Source organism: Enhydra lutris, unplaced genomic scaffold, assembly GCF_002288905.1.
Source record: "Enhydra lutris kenyoni isolate GAN:26980312 unplaced genomic scaffold, ASM228890v2 scaffoldscaffold20, whole genome shotgun sequence".
NCBI lineage: Eukaryota > Metazoa > Chordata > Mammalia > Carnivora > Mustelidae > Enhydra > Enhydra lutris.
In genome coordinates, this window is record NW_019154104.1 from 15,735,116 (window position 1) to 15,747,322 (window position 12,207).

Sequence of the window (12,207 nt, forward strand, 5' to 3'; positions counted from 1 at the left end):
ACCTGCTGTACATGATGCCCACCCAGACCTTGCATGCCACCCATGAGGGCCAACTCACCCCTTTCACAGGTCCTTCCCCAGTAGCCAGTGCCCGTGCAGTCGCAGATGAAGCGGTTCCAGCCGTCCTTGCACACTGCGTTGTTCTTGCAGGGGTAGCTATCGCACTGCTTGGCGCTCATCCGCGAACAGGAGGACTTGACGCCCGCAGCGTTCTGCATCTCCGCCAGCTGTCGAATGTTCTTGCTGCGCCCGTCAATGAACAGGTCACGGATGCAGCCCACATAGCCGTAGTTGAGCATGGCAGTCCAGAGCTCAGTGGGGAGGATGAGGCCGGCACGGTTCTCCGGTAGCCCGCCCAGATACATGTCCCCCTCCAGGTCCAGGATCTCACTCTCCCCGCTGGCGGTGAATGGCGTGCGCCTGCTGTTCACTGATATGGTACCTGGGATGGAAGGATGGAAACAGTGAGCTAACAGCCCTCGGGGCATCGCAGGTGAGGCTGCCAGTCAATGAACCAAATGAAAGGAGCCCGGCAGGTGCGCTCAGAGACTCATGGTACCTGGCCAGGTGAGAACAATGTAAGCAAGGGGATGAGAGGCTTCCGGACGGTAGGAAGGAAAATGTTCGGTCATTTGGTTCCAGTCTTTGCTGCTAAGACACTCTCACTGGTAGGAGGATTCAGGACCATCTCAGTCAACGAAGACCTAAGCTGATGTCTTTGCTCTACAGAGTCTCGGCCGGAAGATCACCTGCTGAAGAGGTTAAGGGCAGCCCAGCCGCTGCCTGTGTTTAAATCTCAGCTCTACCAGGTACTAGCTGTGTAACCCTGAAGACGTAATTTCACCTGCCATGGCCTCAATGTCCTCACCTGTAAAATGGGAAAATAATTTTCCTCAGAGACCGGCATGATGATTAGATAAGATCCTATGTGTAAACTGCTCCTCAGGATGTGGGACAGAGTAAGGGTTCTGGAAGTGCTTGCTTAAGTCTTCATCCCTCACTTACCATGCCCAAAATGATGGAACCCTCCATACACTACTACCGTCTATACTGCCATTAGCTACCAGCCCCACCAGTGAATATTTGGAGCATTTCCTTGGAGAAATTTTAACTGGAACATCTTTGTTTATTCATTTAACAAGTATGTACTGCACACCTGTTGTGTCTCTGGTATACTGGCGGGCACAGAGATGAACTTGACAGGTACGTCTCTGCTCTTGTGGTGCTGATATTCCAGAGCAGAGAGACGGAAATTAAACACATGACTCAATAAGCAAGAGAAATTAGGTAATGGTCGGTACTAGGAAGAGAGAAGAATGGGTGGTTTCTCCTTAAAAATGTATAGTGGGTGAAGGCTTCTCCAGGCAGGGGACAGGTACGCTCAAACCACAATATTGAAAAGGACCCAGCCATGCCAAGTCCAAGGGGAAAAACATGCCAGGCAGGGGGAACAGCACCTACAAAGGCCCTGGGGTAAGCCAGAGTGTGACTAGAATGGGAGGGCCCGATGGGTGAGCAGGAGACGAGATCAGAGGGGCAGACGAGGCACAGCAGCAGCAGAGCCGTGGACCCATCAATGAGACTGTGCAAACCTAGAGCCTGGCCTGGGAACTCGGGACTGGGATTCAAGTCCTAAATGGCCTTCTGACCCTAGGCCATTCCCCAAGCTACTTTACAGTCCATTTTCCTAAACTATAAAATCAAGGAAACTGTAAAATTAAGGTGATATGTGAACATGATGCCAGAAATCTTAAATTTAATTGGTATTCTTTTTTTTTTTAAGATTTTATTTATTTATTTGACAGATCACAAGTAGGCAGGGAGGTAGGCAGAGAGAGAGAGGTGGAAGCAGGCTCCCTGCTGAGCAGAGAGCCCTATGTGGGGCTCAATCCCAGGACTCTGGGATCATGACCTGAGCCGAAGGCAGAGGCTTTAACCCACTGAGCCACCCAGGCGCCCCTTAATTGGTATTCTTAAAGGGCTTTATTGGTACCAAGATATCTGGATCTTGCCATTTATCAGGCAGCCTTCACTTCTGCCTGAGTCTCAGTCCCCTGGGCTATGAAAGGGATAGCCTGAAGGACCAAGAAGACCCTGTAAGATCAAGAAAGTGACACGCACTCGTAATGAGAAGGCAAGCCTTAGAGGCTGCTGGGCGGGTTATGCCAACGGCACACGCTTCCCCCACTCTATTCTCAAGGTTTTCCCCTGGAGAAATCAGCTTTGCATTTTTGTTTTTAAAATGGTAGAAACCTACGTATCAATCGTTCTGTCCTGGTCACCATTGTTAAGTGCTGTGCGTGCTTTTCTGGACTTGATCCTCCTAACAATCTCGCGAGGGAGGAGCTAACAGGGGCACCATCTCACAAACGAGGACGTTGAGGCTAGCATCTCCTCTCCTCTCACACTGCTTGCTTTCTCTGCCCTTCACAAGCCCACAGAGAGGCTGGATCCCCAACCTGGAAGAGCAGCTTTTGCCAAATAAGGACAGCACTGAGGCGGATTTAAATGTTGGAGCCATAAATACATCCGGAGGGAAATCCGTCCTGTGAGTGTGTGACCACAACCGTTTTGAATGCACTTAATCAAGTTTCAAGAACAAGTCCCCCAACCGGGGAGGGATCACCATTCTCCTCCCATGTCAGGCTTCAGCATGAGCCTGCTTAGGCACCACACTCGAGTATGCAGACATTTTTAGAACTATTCACCCTTGTACATGTTCGTAACTAAAAATATACCAGAAAATACCCTTGTGAAGAAATGAAGTTTAACAGATCATATTAAGTTTGATGTTCTGCTGTGTTCATGGGATAAGGATTTGCTTACTCAGTAAATTATTATAGGTGTTGATCAAATGTATCAGAATTGGCCAATGTTATAGCTTCCGGATATGAAATCCAAGGCTTCAGAAATCCAGACAGGTTTGCCAAAGATGGGTCCACCAAAGGTTCTAACAACTAAGTGCCCCATATGAAAAAGCCATCCGTGCTGGGAATAAACAGAAGTAAACATCCAACAATTTCGTGTGCTCTAGGCCATCCATGACACACAGATAGGTAACCTTGAAGCTGCGTCAGGTCTAGGCTAGCCAATCCTGACACCCATCAACCATAAAGGAACTCCAGAGACCCAAAACACATGGTCCTAAAACCAACAGAAGTGTTTCCCCTATAATTTTAGGATAGCTTTCTGGCTCTGCCCCTGTTGACACTGTATGGGTAAATTTAGAAAGAGAGAGAGAAAGATTCAGCCTCCAGAGAAATTAGTTTTTTGTGTCTTTTCTGTTAAAAAAGCACAAACTGTTCATTCTTACTCAACAAGCACATTTAATTTGAAGCCTCTTGGCTCCGATTAGATTTCAGACAATCGATAAGGCATCCTGCTGGGCACTAAACCAGCCAGGGCTACAATCTGCCATCCATCTGCCCTCTCGGCAGAACCCATCCAGCTCCTCCTAAGGTCAACACTGCCCGTCTCCGTCATCCCTCTGCCTGCAGGATTATGCAGAAAAGCCGTCCCAGGAAAGCTCAGCCATTCCCAGCCGCAGCCTTTGGAGGGAACCTATTGCTTTCTCTTAGCGGCCAAATGCGCCAACATGAAAATGTCCAAATGAAAGACTTTTTGTGTTTCCCAGGAGAGAGTCCTTAAAATGACAAAAAACACCACCAAGACCCTTCCTCTTGAGTATAACCCCACCTAAATGGAGAATCAGGAAATCAGTGTGAAATTCAAGTGCTCCAGTTACCACTCTGGGTGACATGTCCATTCTGATAGCACAGAATGTGACCTTCACTGCCGCATGGTCCAGAGAAAGCTAGGCAGACTGTCCAGGCATTCAAAAGCTCCAGACTGCGCGTGTGTGTGTATGTGTGTGTGTGTGTTTCCTCCCTCTCTGTTACCGTTCCACAGTAGCTATGTACTGCCTGGGGCTCACTTGTTTGATCTGCGGCTGCAGAAACAAAGCCATTTAAACCAAATGTAAAGGTTAGGAAGAGGAAGGGAGAGTCAGTGAGGTCTGAGCAAAGAGTGAAATATAGGCTCTTGCACCAAAGGAAGGCTTTAAATTGAACATGACTTCAGGAAAAATCAATTTGCCTTTTCCTTTCTTGTCATAATTTCTCCCTGCAACACGACTCTTGCCAATTATTGAAGGGCGTAGCACTGCATAAACTCTTACACAGTGAAGCTTATCCTACAGAGTCATCACATAATGCAGCATCTGTGATGTCACAATTGTGTTTCCATGGTGATGAGAAAAAGGAGAAGAAAAAGAGGGGAGGAAAAAAAAAAAACCCATCACACCAGTTACATGACAGCCTCTTTGGTAGGAGTGGAAATGCCACTTGTAAAACCGTGCTTGGCTCCAGAGCCTTGGAGCTATCACTGAGACGGCTGTGCCGTGAGTGACAAGAGAAGGAAGACCACGTGCACTGTCGGTAAGACAAGATATCTTGTTCAGAAACATAATCTTACAACAACCATTAAAGAGAACAGCAAAAGAGTCAAACATGCATGCAAGTGCAAACATTAAAATAAAAAAATATAAAGCCGGCAAACGGACTGAAAAGCTGCAGCTTTCCTCTCTTCTCAGTCCCCACCGTGCCCCTTCCTACCTGATCTGCCATCTCGCTGAATGTCCACGTGGTACCATTCCCCATCATTGGCTTTCTTCTGAGTGGCCTTGACTTTGATGGTGCCTGAGCCCATGTCAAGCAGCAGGTATAGGTTGCCATCGAGGAGTTCGACAGCAAAGAAGTCCACCTTGGTGTTCTTCTGGCTCCGAGTGTCCTTCCTCTCTTGGGGCTTGCCATGAGTGAAGAGAATCAGGCCGTTGGGCTCAGTGGTGCGAAAGTCAAAGGAGATGGAACCCATGCGTTTGGTGTTCCATTTGGGCAAACTGATGTATGCCTCTGGGGTTTCGAAGTTGATGGGGTCCAGCGTGGCCACATTCTCACACTTGAATACAACTTCACCATAGATTTTCATCTTGGTGTCCCCGATCCGGGCCAGGCGAGACAGCTCCAGACGGATGTCATTATTCTTATAAACAACCTGTCAAAAGCCAAACAAGAGCCATATGAATCAATCTTGCAAAGAGTTACCAGCCACTGCTCACTGGGCACCCGGGAAAAAAGCCCAAGAAGAGGCTTCAGGACACAGTACGTCTGAATCCGTATGAGAAATGGGAGCTACGGCATTTGAAAAAGCGTCGGGAGAGACCTGTGGGGTACACCTAAGCCCTGGAAAAAGCCCCCACATTTCTATTTTATTCCTTTTGGGTTGTCTCCTTCTGGACAATTTTTTTGTGTTGTCAGAAAGTTATACAATACCAGTTTGCAAGCAAAAATCAACAGAGACTGAGTTTCACAAATACTAATATTTAAACACAAAGATATTTACTGCAGTATACTTAGTAAAAGACCAGAAACAACCTAAATGACCATCAACAACAGACTGGCACCTCCCATGACGGACAATCATGCAGTCCTAAAAAACAAGGTAGTGCTCTGGTTTTGACATGGATGCTTTCCAAGAAATTGTTAAGTGAAATTAGCAAGGAACATAGAAGTGTGTACTACATTATTGTGTAGTGTTAAGTGTGTGTGTGTGTGTGTGTGTGTGTGTGTGTGTTGGTGGAGGCATGTGTGTAATATGTATATATGCTCATAAATGCATAAAAAAGCTTTGGAAGGAAACACAGGAAACTATAAAATTGTCACTGGGGAGTGGGTTTTGTCAGTTTCATATTCAAGAATAAGAGGGTGACTGACTTTTCACAGTACCCTGTTGCATTGTTTTTTTTTCCCACCATGCACATGTATTACTAAAAGAAAATTATTCAGTGTTAGAATTGGTGGGGAAGGAGATCTGTGTTTTTTGCACATGTATGTGCCCTCCATATACATATGGTGGGAGAATAAAACACCTTAAAACACTAAAAAAAAACTATTATGATTTTTGAAACCAGTTGTAATCCATATAAAAGCAGGGATTAATGATATTCCCCCAAATCAGAATTTCAAAGAGGTTGTGCTGTTACTAGAACTGAATTTTGATTGCAGTGCTCTGGGATGGGTCTTGGTCCCCTGATCTCTAAGTAACATCTTTCCAATAAACAGGGGGAAAAAAATGAAAGGGAAAGGGACTAACATTACAATTGATTATGGCAATTACTTTGCTGTGTGCTTTACATCATCTTATTCAAATTCTAAGTCAGGATCCAGATTTCGGCTCAAGTTCTACATCCACTACCTATGAACTGTGTGACCTTGGCAGAGTCACTTAACTCCTCTGGATCTCTCTTCCCCTCTGAAAATGGGAACACATGCGTAAACTACTTTGCAAGGGTGAAATGAGTTAATACATGTTGAGCACTTGGAATGACACAGAGTAAGGGCACAGAAATCTCAGCTCCTTTGTAGGGAGGTAATGTAGCTGTTAGTCTCATTTCATCCTTTCCATGACCCCCCAAAAGATTGTATTATCATCTCCATTTTCAGCAAAATAACAAAACTTAAATACTAAAATAAGTCTTACAATCCATCTCAGTGAAAAAATGGGTCATTTCATTTTGACCCATCATGGATGGGTCATTCTAATACAAATTGTTTAATCCCTAATATCCAACTATAGAATTGTCTTCCTTCTCTTCCCCAGCACCAGGAGAGGGTAGAGCAGAACTGTTGGCCTTTTAATATACAACTAATGACAAAGAATTGAAAATGCCTCACCTACTATATGGCCTTGACAATGGGCCTAACCATCGTCGATAACACTGAAAATAACAGTGATACTAATATTTACTGAGCACCTACTACCAGATACCACGCTAAGGATCTAAAGCCTACCATCCCCCATCAGATGCTGACAACACCCATTTGAGACACCCACCATCATCCCCCGCTTTTACGGATGTAGAAACAGATGTGGAGAGTAGTTAAGGAACCAGTTCACAGTCACGACATCTGGTAACTGGCAAAGCAGGCCTTGAACCCAGGGAGTTGGACTCTCGCAACCACGTGCTTTACCACTGTGGCTACTCGGAATGAGGTCCCACTAGCAACACCTGGGAAGGTCATCTTTAACATTACATAGAAAATCATGCAAGTTCAGCTTCCTGAATGTCTCATCTGAGCACTACTGGACTAACCGTGTGAAAGCGGAAATATTGTGGGATCCTTAGGCAATCAATCACTCCAGTGAGCCAGAAAAGAAACAAAGTTTAATGACTGGCAACTTCTCCTTTCTAACCCCACTATTGTGCCCCAGCATGGGAGAGCTCTCTGTCACAAACAAACTGGCTTTCTCTGCGTTTGGTTAAATGCCTCTGATTCGAATCACTTGTTAAGATTAATTATTAATGTATAACAATAGCTCATCCCAGGGGGGCAAACTGAGACTTGGTTCCACTGAATAATACATGGATAAAGAACTCATGCATCCCTACATGAGGCAGGAGAGAAAAAAGAAAAAGCCTTTTAAAGGGATGCAGGATAGGGGCCCCTGGGTGGTTTAGTCAGTGATGCGTCTGACTCTCGATTCTTGCTCAGGTCTTGATCTTAGGATCCTGAGATCAAGCCCTGCATCAGGCTCCACACTCAGTGGGGAATCTGCTTGAGACTCTCTCTCTCTCTCTCTCTCTCTGCCTCTGTCCTCCCACTGCTCAATCTTTCTCTCAAAATAAATAAAATTATTTTAAAAAATAAAAATAAAGTGATGCAGAGTACTGTGAAGAGGGACACTTTGAGAAAGGTATGCAGCTGAGACTGGGACCTGAGGTAAATCAGTACAGTGCAGGTTTCCAGAGGGACACACAGGAGAATCAGGGCCACACACTGGCCAAAGTACCAGACTTTTCTCAAAAGCTCTTTGAAGGTGGGCTCTCTCTCTGTTCCATGACCTAGAAATTACTTCTCTATTTACCTGGAGTTTCCTCACCTTTCTTACTGACAGATGGATAAACTCTCTGAGTCCCATTTCCAAAGACAGGAACTTCAAAAACCTACACTAGAAACAGCTCCCCTTTTCCCCCAAGGCTATTATCAAGATCGAGAGGGATGTTATATGTGGCAGAACACAGAAAACTCCACGCCAATACACAAACCTAGGAAGAAATAATAGCATACCCTTGTCTCCAGTGGTGCTGGCATACTGCCAGAAACTGCCTGGAGCATGGCCTAAAGTTCTGTTGAGAACCCCCACCAAGAAGAAAGGGATAAGAGGACAGGGGCTCTTGTAGCCTGGGGGTACTCAACTGGGAAGCTCCATGGTTAGCAACCTTGTCTCCCCCACCCGCCTGGTGTAGGACCACGGCCAGGACCACAGCCATGCAGAAAGGTACCAGGGCCTTGGGGAGGGCATGGAGGCAAGAGACCCTACCAGCCCCCCCTTACGAGACAAATTAGTATCTAGTACAGTGTTCTCTGTTCAGCTAAAGGCAAGTCCCCGACGGATGACCGAAGGAGGAAGAGATGCGGCATCAAGTGACAGAGAGCAGGCTGGGCTGACAAGCTGCCCCAACGAGGACCAATTAAAGACAAGTGGAAGTGACTCCCCATGAGGGAAGATGTCACACAGACTGAGTGGCAGAGACAGTCACAAAGAAAGATAAGCTGGTCTGACTACCCCACACACAGGCTTGTAAAGACCACCATTTGGACTTGTAGCTCATGCCTACGAGGCCGGGGAGTAAAACAGGTGAAGACAGAGTCTCCCAGTTGAGACAGAGTCTCTCAGAAAAGCTGTACTTCCATGCCTCCAGAATCCCCGATACAAAGGCACACAGGAGCAACGTGAGGACTAAGGCAAGATATGAGAGCGGGAACAATGTAACAAAAACAGTTTCCATCTACTGAGCATCTACAATGTGCCTGACGGTAAGCAAGAGAAATAGGTAGCCCTAGCGGCATTGTACAGACAGGAGACAGGTCTGTGTCCAAGATCATCCAGCCATTGAGGAGTTAACTAGAACTTGAACCCAGATCTCTCAGACTGTACTGGGGCAGGGCCACACTCTAGGGGTGGCAGTTTCTAGGCTCTCCAGTGGCCCATGCTTACCCATAAAGCAAAAACCCCTTAATCCGTTTTGTCCTGTGAACCCATCACACCTGGTATGTCCCATTCTTCCCTCTCAGGAGTCACTTCAGGGGCTTCTGTCTGAGCTCAAGTGCAGGTGTTTCTGCATCTTCACCCACTATGTTTCCCACACTACCATGCTTTCTTCTCCTCTCCTGGTGCCCCTTCACCAGGACCCACATCCATACCCACTCCAGGCCCTCTCTGGCTACTCTGGTCCTTGCTGATCCTTCCATGTGACAAAGTCAGAAACCTTCGACTGCCTGACGGTGATGCAGCTGTCTTCCTACTGCCCAGACCACTTGCCCTGATCGGAAAAGGAGGGACTCTTCTAATTTACATGATGCGCCTTGTATATGAAACTCATTTGTGGCACTGGAGTTAGATGGCAGGTCCATGAGAATAAATCTAGCAGGCAGACACAGTCTCCACTCACAGAGGTGCTTCTCTTCCTCTCTCTTCCACCTTCTCCTAGACCACTGTGTGCTCGGCTCTCTGAGAACAAGTTTGCATGCATTCTGCTGTAATGCCACATCCCTCTGCACTCTGGTGAATTAGAAGGAATGAGGGGATGTGGGCTTGTGCCCTGAAGTGCCCAGATGGCCTCTTGGTACCATTTCTCCTGTGCAGGAATAGGAGAATACCACCTGGATTCTTTTTTCCCTCTTGTTCTTTTAAAGCATCTTCAATCCTCTGTGGGCCTACATAAAGGACAATTTCAGTAAAAACCACCAGATCAGCTTCTAAGACCATCATTTATAGGTCTGTGACTTGATGCCTGAGCACCATTGCTCTGATCCAGGTCAGTGGAGGACAGCTGAAATTCAGGATGCTGAGGGACGCTCCCTGAAGTGTCTAGGCTGAACAAAACAGAACGGCGAGGGGCCAGGGTCAGGGTGCCTTGATATGGAACTGCCTTAATATGTTGACTACAGATCCCAATAAACCCTTTCAGTATACCTATGTGTGGAACAGTTTACATAGGACAAGCCAAAGACAAAGATACAGTGATCCCCTACCCAAAAATAATCCACTGACAATAGACAATAATAAAATGAGCTTTTTCTCTTTAGCTTCCTGGATAGTGCAGCTTCTAGATAAATGTTCGGGCTAATCTTATTACTGCGTAACATTCCTACTCAGGGTAAAGACATAAATAAGAAGCACTTTTGAAAGAATCTGGCTCCCAGGGCCGCTACAGAATCACACATCCCGCTTTCTCTGCCCTACTTCCCCTCTGTCCTTCAGGCAATTGTTATCTCTGGTCTGTGAACCCCTCCCTATGAACTGTCTGCTCCACTCCTTTGTTACTCAAAACACTCAACCTTGTTTCCTTTAAATAAGCACAGGTCCCATCTTTTTAGTAGACCTCAAACACCCTATCACCAAAAATTAAGCACCGTACCTTTTAAAATCTGAACTAGCATTTCCTTGTACAGATGCTTAATAAATGCTCATGTCTGCATTAAATTAGCTGCTGGACTCGAGTGGTTAAGATAATGGGCTTCAAGGGCTCACTCACGGGGGCTGGGTCCTGCGCCACCCGTTCCCGCTATGTGACCTTGGACAAAACAGTTAACTTGTCTCAGCGTCAGAGTCTTTCCCCATAGAACTGTGGAAAGCACATCTCACTTCACAGGATGGTAAGAAATAGAAATAAAGAAGGTAATGCTGTTGTACACAGAAATACTGGACACAGTTCCTGCCCTTCATAATAAGCACTCAACAAATGGGAGTTATCTAATAGTTGTCTACAAATAACTATTCATTTTGTTATTTTCTGTGAAAAAACAGAACTAAATCAACAGACAGGATAGCCTGGCATGAAGCAATTTTAGGAAAAAAAGATTTTCTCTGAGTGTAAATTCTAAGGTGGCTGTCTACACAAGAGACCGGGCTCAAACTAGTGATGGACAGGATTTAAGAAACTCTAAAGTAGAAAAAAATAAAAGATAAAAATAAAAATAAAAAATATATACACATAATTGCCTACTGTGGCATTTATAATATATATAAATGCCTGATGGCAGCCATTCCTTGTTTCCCTTGCTCTCCCTCTTCCTCTCTCACACACACAGCCCCACCATACGCACGCACAGATTTCGGATTCATTATCATTCACATCTTCTATCAGAATGTACCACTGACTCAACTCCAGCAGTGAAGTCCAAACACAAATGGGACAGCAGATGGTCCTCCTCGCTTCCAAAGTCAGAAGAGCCTAGTATCTGGCATGGCCAGGGCCACATCTGCATCTACATCTGCTCACAGGGTCAGCGAACTAACTGTGAGTTACAGCTAACATCAAAGCTAAGGCTCGAAGCCCCACCTGCTACCTACCATGGACACCACCATGTTCATGCTTTGTGTCCTCTGCACAGTGGGCAGGGTCCACCAAGATCAACACTAAGCACCAGAGATGGAAAATGGGAACTGAGCTACAGGCTTACAAAGACAGTAGTAGAACGCTGACAATTAATCAAATGTTTTCAACGTTCAGTGAATCAACACCGTGGGTCAAATCAAACATATCCACGAGCTGCGTCTTACAAGGGTTCACCAGTTTATCATCTCCAATCTGCGGTCCCGTTTGTAAAAGAGTGCCCAGGAAAAGAGACAAGGGACACATGGCAAGGTGGAGTGACAGAAACAATCCAGGCAAACTGATGCTGAATCACCAAAGTCCACAGACCTTCCCACGTTTTGAAAAAAGCTTCTGGTCCTCTGGGCATCCAGGCAGTCAACCAGAGAGAGAGAAAGCTGTGGGCCAGTTACTCTGTCCTCAGGAATCAAAAAGCCATGGTTTCCAACCTAAGAGCCTTGCTAATAATATAATAATAATAATAATAATAAGGCTGGTCATTACCACTTGTGCTCAAGACTTAAACATATATTTGTCTGATGGCTTCTTTGTGAAATGGAAATAATTAGGTTGATGCTCAGTTACAGATGGAGACACTAAAACGTTGAAAAAGATTTCCAACCTTTAACACAATCACAGTAAAGGTCTACATTTTTTTCAAGAAAGAGAACTTTTGAGGACTTTATTCAGTTAAAAAGGCTGATCAGGAACAGGCCACCATACGTTCACATATCCCATAAAACATAATCCCAGCCAATCAAGTTTGGGGG

At 45.7% G+C, this 12,207-nt stretch overlaps 1 protein-coding gene across 2 annotated transcripts in view; it reads right to left on the reverse strand.

The window, feature by feature from the left end:
- LOC111148522 (neurexin-3-beta) overlaps positions 1-12,207 on the reverse strand; it is a 1,534,880-nt gene that overhangs the window by 1,083,542 nt on the left and 439,131 nt on the right. For both annotated transcript variants that reach the window (XM_022505142.1, XM_022505141.1), the window contains 2 exons: positions 4,614-5,052; positions 59-442 (listed from right to left, as the gene is read on the reverse strand). In XM_022505142.1, coding sequence (XP_022360850.1) covers positions 59-442; positions 4,614-5,052 — 823 coding nt within the window. The remainder of the gene's footprint in view (positions 1-58; positions 443-4,613; positions 5,053-12,207) is intronic.